Raw genomic sequence first — 7,150 nt, forward strand, 5'->3', positions numbered from 1 at the left:
ATGAACGACCAAAAAAATGTAACATTTACACGTTGGTGTAACGTGGCAGACCGCAAATCAGCAAAATGAGAGAGACCATCAAGCTTAAAAATGTCAAAGTCACATTTTGATTGAATAATACGGAATTCTACGGAAAAGAAAAACAAAACAAAACCGAGCCCGCGTTCGTCGCACGCACGGAGAGCCCAGCTCCCCCACCCGGGGGTCCAGGCCGGCTGGTGCCGACGGCTGGCGTGTCCCCGCGTCACCATCGCCGGGAGAACCACGGCGGCGTTTTGTGGAGGGGGATTCAGGCCTTTGGGCTTCAAGTGTAAGGATGGAAGTCAACGGCCTAAGGCTTATGAGACGTGGAAAAAAAGAAAAATCCTCTTACGACAAAAACTTGCACAAAAGGGGACGGTGAGACACAGGCCTGTGTCCCGGGCTGTGTACAGGGAAACTCCGAGTAGTGACACGTCACGAAGGCAGCAGGGACCCTGCGAAACCCTGTCCTTCATCCCACGTGATCCCACTGGAGCCGGGCAGGAGGCGTAGGGAGCTGGCTTTCCGCTCCTGCAGGCCCCACTGCGTCCCCCAGTTCCCCAGCGCCCTGCCGGGGAAGCTGGCCTCTCCTCCGGCGTCAGGGCAGGCGTGCTGCCGGCCCAGCAGCCAAGGCCTGCATCCCTGAGGGTGGACTTCTGTCCAGCAGTGCAGCCACTGCAGCCACCATCTGCCCCCAGCACGGCCCCGAGGAAACTGGGCTCGGTGTTTGGTGACAAGTGACGCCCTGGGTATACTGAGATTGCTGGAGTAACAGATGGCCCTGGAGTCTCGTGTCTTAAGCCCGCGTCCATGAAACGGTAGCTAACATCATGGGGTGCAAGGAGGGCAGACCCCTTCCCAGCAGCCGACGGCACCCGGCACACAGCGAACATACAGGAGGAGCCCTGAGGAGAGAGGTGTCTGCACGGGGCTCCCCTCCCTCTGCGGACTCCCCCGCGGGAGGCCCCGCATTTCCCGCAGTAGGTTCGCTTTAGCTGAAACTCCCTAAAAGGCGCTGCTGTTTGCTGCCAGCACACTCAGCGGCGCCACCGCGAAGGACAGGCGTGCTGAGCCCTGGGCGCGCGCCGGGGACTGACGAGGGCTTCGCCCCCGGCCCCGTACCTCTGACTGCAGCCCGCGAGGTGGCACTATGCCGTTGCCGTCGCTGTCTGGGAGGGAGGCTCGGAGGGCGGCACCCGGCCTGGCCCGTACGCCGCAGACCCGCAGGCTGGGCTCCCGGCCTGCCCGCCCAGCCCCAGGCCACGCACTGGTCTCGGGCAGCCAGGCAGGACTGGCTCTGGGCCTGTCTTAGGGAAGGTGCCAGGGAAAGCTTAGACGATTCTTTGCCCCCTACTGATTTTTCTGGTGATCAGAAAGTAGGTTTACATCTTCATAATTATTAGAATGTAATTAGGATTTAAAACCTGACTGATTTTCTAAGAGTCACAGGCAGCTTAAACATTTAAATGTGAAAAGGCAATTTAAAGTATTGCAGAATACCTAGTAAGTAAGCAAACAGATAAATAAACCCCAGCTAGTTATCTGAGGCAAAAAGATAAAAAGCGAATGGACTAATGGAGAAAAAGCAAAGATGAACCAGATTATAAACGTAAAAGGAGAAAGAACGGCAGGGAGAAACGAAATCGAAGATTATGAAAGACAACTGTGCTTTACTGAACTCTGTGCAAATGCACATGAAAACACAGAGCAAACAGGTGATTTCTGGGACACCCTAAAACGGTCCCCGGAAACAGAAAAGCTCGCGGCACGGAGCACGCCCCACGCCAGGTCCCTGACAGTGAGTCACGGAGACGCCAGACGCTAGCTTGGCGTCTCCTCAGTGAGGGACGCAAACCTTCCCAAACACCCCGACTTCTGCAGAGAACAGAGAAAGCAGGAAAGATCCCGACTGTCACGCAGACAACCAGCGCCAAACGCCTGACGAGAGGCTCACGCGCACACACAGCCCAGAGACCAACGTCCCTGTCACTGCGAATGCGGATGGGACAGGCCCCTCCCTCGGGGTGACTGGTCCGTGGCGGGAACTGCACACGTGCGCCACAACGGCGGGGACGGTCCCTGAGGCACGGGGCCCTGGCTGCCCGCTGCCGCTCCGCTGGCCTGGGCGCGTGTTCGGGCTACAAGAGCCGACGCTCTCCGTTCCCTCAACTGTTTCTCCTCTGGGGCAGAGTCTCCGCCACCTCGGCGGCCCCGACGTCACTGTGGGTCGGCATTGACCACCCTGGGGTCCCCCATGGCTCGCGTGCCCGGGCACCACCCACCTGAAGGAAGACGCGGCCGATGCCGCTGAGCAGCTGGGGCTCCTGCTGAGGGAAGTACTGGATGACGGAGAGGTACGCGTCCACGGCCAGCACGTAGTCCTGCGGAGAGAGGGGACGTCGCCCACCGGTGTCACGTGGGCCGCGGGCACGGCCGAGTCTGCAGGGGCACCTTTCCCTAACCTAGTCTCCCCAAAACCCCAGAACATGCTTTCCTTCCTTTTTCCTCCTATGTTCTCAAGCTCGTCCAAACTGGAGCCAGAGGGGCCGCTTTGCTAACCGGGATGCTGCCAAGACAGACGACAGGGAAAACTCCCAGTCACCAGGACAGGGGAGTCTAGCACCCTCGAGTGCAGCTCATCACGGTGAGTTTCACCCGAGACACAGGCCACGAGGGTTGGCAGCACATGTCCTGTGCCCCCCACGGGCTACCGTCACTGCTGCCTGTGGCGGGGCTGTGCTGCAGCCGGAGCCGTCAGCGTGCACACGTGTGTGTGTATGAGCGTGAGCACGCGCTGAGAGACGTCTCTCAGGGAGGGGGCAGTGACCCTGCTGCTTGGTGGCTGGTCAGGGGACCCGGGGAAGCTGAGGCCTGGCTGGGGCCGGGCTCCAGCCCCTCTGTGTTTCTGGGGGCGCAGGGGGCCCCTCGGAGCATCCGCCACACTGGGAACCCCCCGCCGTAATTCAGCACGCCCCCGTACTGTTGGTTCAGGGGTGAGGAAGGGCAGTTCTGACATTCTTGTGTGAGTGGGCCACGCCCGTGAACATGCTGCATATCTGGGCCGCACAGAGCCACAGAGGGGTGTGGAGGGTGGTGACGCGGCCGCTCCTGGCCAGCAAGGCCATCGCAGCGTCCGTTCCAGGACGGCTTTCCCGGCAGTGTCGCTGCCTTATCTTTGTTTCAGAGTCAAGGCCAAGAATCAATGTTTTCAAAGATAACTGGATCCAGAAGGGAGTTTTAAAACACTGAGCAGTGGTCCCGGGGGGGACTTCTCGCATGTGGATGTTAACACACAGCCCTCCTGGGCAGCTGCTCCGGGCAGCCGCACACTCCAGGCCGGACGTCAGACAGGAGGCGGGGCAGGGCTGTGGGGACAGGCAGCCCTGGGGCGGACCCTGGCCTGGGAACCGAGCCGGACTGTGCTGACCGTGTCCCCGGACGGTGTCCTTCCTGAAGCGGCTTCTTTATTACAGCTGCAGGGAACACGGCCGCGCTCAGGCACAGTGGCCAGTGGGCTCCGCAGAGGGCGCCTGTGACCTCTGCAGTCACGGGGTCTGGCTCGGACGGAGGGGAGGGGCGGCCTGCCTGCAGGACAACCCTGCTTCAGCCGGTCTCCGCCCTTTCGTCAGCAGCTCCACGGTTTGGTGGCAGTGAAATTAGGTAAACAGCCGTTGCACGGTCCCTGAGCTGACGGGAGGAGCAGGGCGGGGGCATGTGGGCCGCTGGAGCGCACGTGGCTGAGTGGCTGCCAGCGCGGGGCCCTGGGCCGCTGTCTGGAGCGTGGAAGGAGAGAAGGCAGCCTTTATGCAGTGGCCGCGGAGTGACTCCCGGGCTGGGTCCGCTCGTGGCCCTGCCCCACAGTGCGCCGCGCGCAAATTCGGGGCTGCGGCCTAGGAACAGGTATCTTGTCATCAAAAACTTAAATTAACATGTATTTCACTGTCATGGAAATGTTACTCGGAGTAATTAAATGGCTGATTAAACATCCCGTTGCCAGTCCACACACGATTTAATCATCGTGGCGCCTCGCGTATCGGCCGCGCTGCCGCAAAGCCAGCCGGGTGGCAACACGAAGCTCATGCCTGTGGTCGCCTTGACTGCAAAATTTTTCTTTTCACCTGATGAAAATGAAAGACTAATCTAAAGTTTCACATTAAATTACACTCGCCGTCGAAGTGTTTTTCAAACACGACGCTACGCTCTGTCCTGAGTCCCAGCGACACGGAGAAGATGCGCGTCTGCTGCCTGGCGGTGGCACAGTGAAAGAGCTTCGTCGTCCCACGAGTTTCTGTTAACGTGTCTTGAAGTGCAGACAAAACCTGGCAGTGGAACAGGGAACAGACAGCGTCCCTCCAGAAGCGTCTCGGCCCCAGGGCCGATGACACGTCAGCCCTGTGAACTCACTTTGTTCTTGTTGCTCTGTGTGAGCTCGTGAATTTCAGGCAAAGGTGACAGTGGCCCCGGGCTGGACAGTGGGTTTCAGAGCTGGCTATGACTGATCAGCAGTGGAGGAATGGCTTGTTTGGAGGGGCAGAGGGGACAGAACCACTTCTGTCCTGCCCACTCAGGAATGTGGAGGGCACGGCAAGGTCACGCTGTACCCCAGTGTTATACACTACAGGGTGCACAGAAGGCAGGGGCCGCCAGGACAGGGAGTGCACGACGCCCAGTGCTGGCCACTCCACGCAGGTTCCGGCCACACCTGCTGGCCTAATGGACGAGCCGCTGTGGCTCTGAATTCACACCTGCACCAAACCCTCTGCGGGGCCAGTGTGTGCGGTGCAACACCCAGCCGCCCCGAAACAGGGGACTTCGCAAGTGCACCCGCCCGCCCAGGGAGCTGTCTGCCCAAGAGGCTCGGGAATGCCCTTGGGCCGTGTGAGCTGCTCCCTCCTCCAGCCCCGAGGGGTCAACAGCCCTGCTCCCGGTTGTGGCTAACTGACCCCTGCAGATGCCGACCGCCACCAGCTCACTGCAGGCCACCCGCCCTGGGCCGGAGGAGAGCCAGCTGGGGCTGCAGGTTTCCCGCTGAGGGAGAAGCCGGGACTGCTGCCCGAGCTAGGGAGGGGAAAGGCTGGGAAAGGGGGGACTGCCGCCCCGGTTCAGCTGCCCCGGCTCGGTGGGTGAGCTGTCCCCTCAGGGGCGGTGAGCCCTGGGCGGTGTCCTGAGAAGCAGGTCTTGTGGGGAAGCCCGTTCCCAGATGTCATAAGCATCAATCGTCAGATCAAATCCAGACAAAGAAAAGCACCGTCCGTGAACACAGAACACAGGACCCCTTTCGGGGATGGAATTCAGACCAAAAAATGGAGAGAAGTTGCAGAGAAAAAGGGCATGAGCGATGATCTTAATTAAATCATCTAGACCCACCCATGGAAACCAAACTTGACAATGAAAAGTCCCCGTTCTGTTGAACTCTCAACAGCCCCTGAGCGGGTCAGCGAGCTCCCTTGGGCCGACCCGCCCTCCACGGGGGTCCCTCGTGTGCCCGTGAACCCCCCCAGGCCGCACGCACCTTCATCTGCAGCAGGCAGTTTGCCACGGAGCAGGTCACGCGGCCCAGGCGGGCCCGCCACAGCTGGATGGAGGCTGGGGGAGAGGGGTGGCGGTGAGCAGCGCGGTCAGGCCCCCCGCCCTCAGCCCTGGTCAGTCCCGTGAGCTGCCTACAAGGTCGCTCTGTCCCTACAGCCAGGCCCACCTGGGTGCGCACGTGCTGCCCAGCACGCGCCGTCAGCCAGGGCTGCATCCCCAGCACCAGCACCCGAGAGCATCAGGGCCCTGGGGACGTGTCACCGGCCACAGGCCTCCCCCGCCCCCTGGGCCCGCACGCTGAGCTCACCGGCTCCAGGCCTCGGCTCCCGAGCCGTGTGGACAGAAACGAGAACGGAGGTCAGTGGGCTGAGGCACAGGGGTCAGAGGTCACGAGCACGTTCGCGTGAGGGAGAATCGAGGTTGCCTCCCGCGGAGCGTGTGCCCGGCGGGCGTGCCATCCCCCCAGAGCATCTCCAGAGCCCACTCCCTCCCCCACAGCATCTGTGCACTGGTCCAGACTGGCCGTGGGCCTGCCCTGTCCTCCTGTGGCCCCACCTGTCGTCGGCCACCTCTCCACTGATTCTCAGCCTGGAAGTCCCCCGGGAGCTGCCCTGGGGTGAGGGGGGGCTGACACATGGCTCCCTGCGTGCGCCCCGGCTGACCTCTATCCGTTTGGCATTAGGATTACAGAAGCAAGGTCAGCTGTGAGGACCACACTGATTCTGAGCCTTGTATTTCGTGGATTAGTGAACTGAGGTGCAGGGAGGACACAGGGATGTCCAACCCGACCCCGGCCCCACGCTCCTCAGTCCTCTGCTCTGTCTGCCCCTCGAGCAGAGCCCGAGGACCCGCGAGCACCAAGGGAGGGGGCACGCGGGCACGAGGGCCAGGGAGAGGGCGAGGCAGAAGGTGGGGTGACCCTGTCCGGTCAGATGGCGGTCTGCTCCGTCCAGCTGATGAGCACGTCCTGGACGTGTCTGAATGGCGAGAGCTGGGGGACCTGCCTGCATCTGACCTGCCCGCTCAGTGAAGGGACTGGCCTCCGCTGCCAGGACCAGGGGTCACTTCTGAGATGACGATCGCCTAGAAATGACGCGTGTTCTTGCAGCTCTCAGGAAGAACACGGAAAACTTAGCTGTCGCAATCGGGAACTTCGCTCTTCAGCTTTCAGCAATTAAAAATGTCAGCGGCTAGTGCTCCATTTTTAGTGATTGCTGACCGAGCGTCACGAGTCTCGGGGAGCTGAGACGCTGGCGGCCTCTGGTCTGCTCTGCCCGGCTGTTCCCTGCTCGCCCTGCAGGCCGGGCTACCTGCTGTCCTGTGACCGGCCGGCCTCCAGGAATAGCCGCCTGAGACCTAGCGACTGCCTGCTCGTTCCCACTGACCCGGGCCGTGGGAGCCGTGACAGGGACAGGTGTGGGAGCGTCCGGCCAGGGTGAGTGGTGCTGTGCCTCCTCTACCTCGTCGGCTCGCCTGCAGTGACCGCACTGAGAAGGACGCGCCTTCAACGCCGGCAGTCGCCGGGATTTCTCAAAGGACGCTGCGTCTAGGGTGTGAATGCGGCCCCGTGCTGCTGGCCACCAAGGGCGAACGTCTCTGG

The 7,150-nt window shown here is 61.5% G+C and overlaps 1 protein-coding gene across 5 annotated transcripts in view; it reads right to left on the minus strand.

Moving 5' to 3' along the window:
- TRAPPC12 (trafficking protein particle complex 12) overlaps positions 1-7,150 on the minus strand; it is a 39,288-nt gene that overhangs the window by 3,456 nt on the left and 28,682 nt on the right. For all 5 annotated transcript variants that reach the window (XM_023520082.1, XM_011374420.2, XM_023520083.1 and 2 more), the window contains 2 exons: positions 5,534-5,607; positions 2,304-2,402 (listed from right to left, as the gene is read on the minus strand). In XM_023520082.1, the coding sequence (XP_023375850.1) occupies positions 2,304-2,402; positions 5,534-5,607 (173 nt within the window). The remainder of the gene's footprint in view (positions 1-2,303; positions 2,403-5,533; positions 5,608-7,150) is intronic.

Source organism: Pteropus vampyrus, unplaced genomic scaffold, assembly GCF_000151845.1.
Source record: "Pteropus vampyrus isolate Shadow unplaced genomic scaffold, Pvam_2.0 Scaffold246, whole genome shotgun sequence".
Lineage (NCBI taxonomy): Eukaryota > Metazoa > Chordata > Mammalia > Chiroptera > Pteropodidae > Pteropus > Pteropus vampyrus.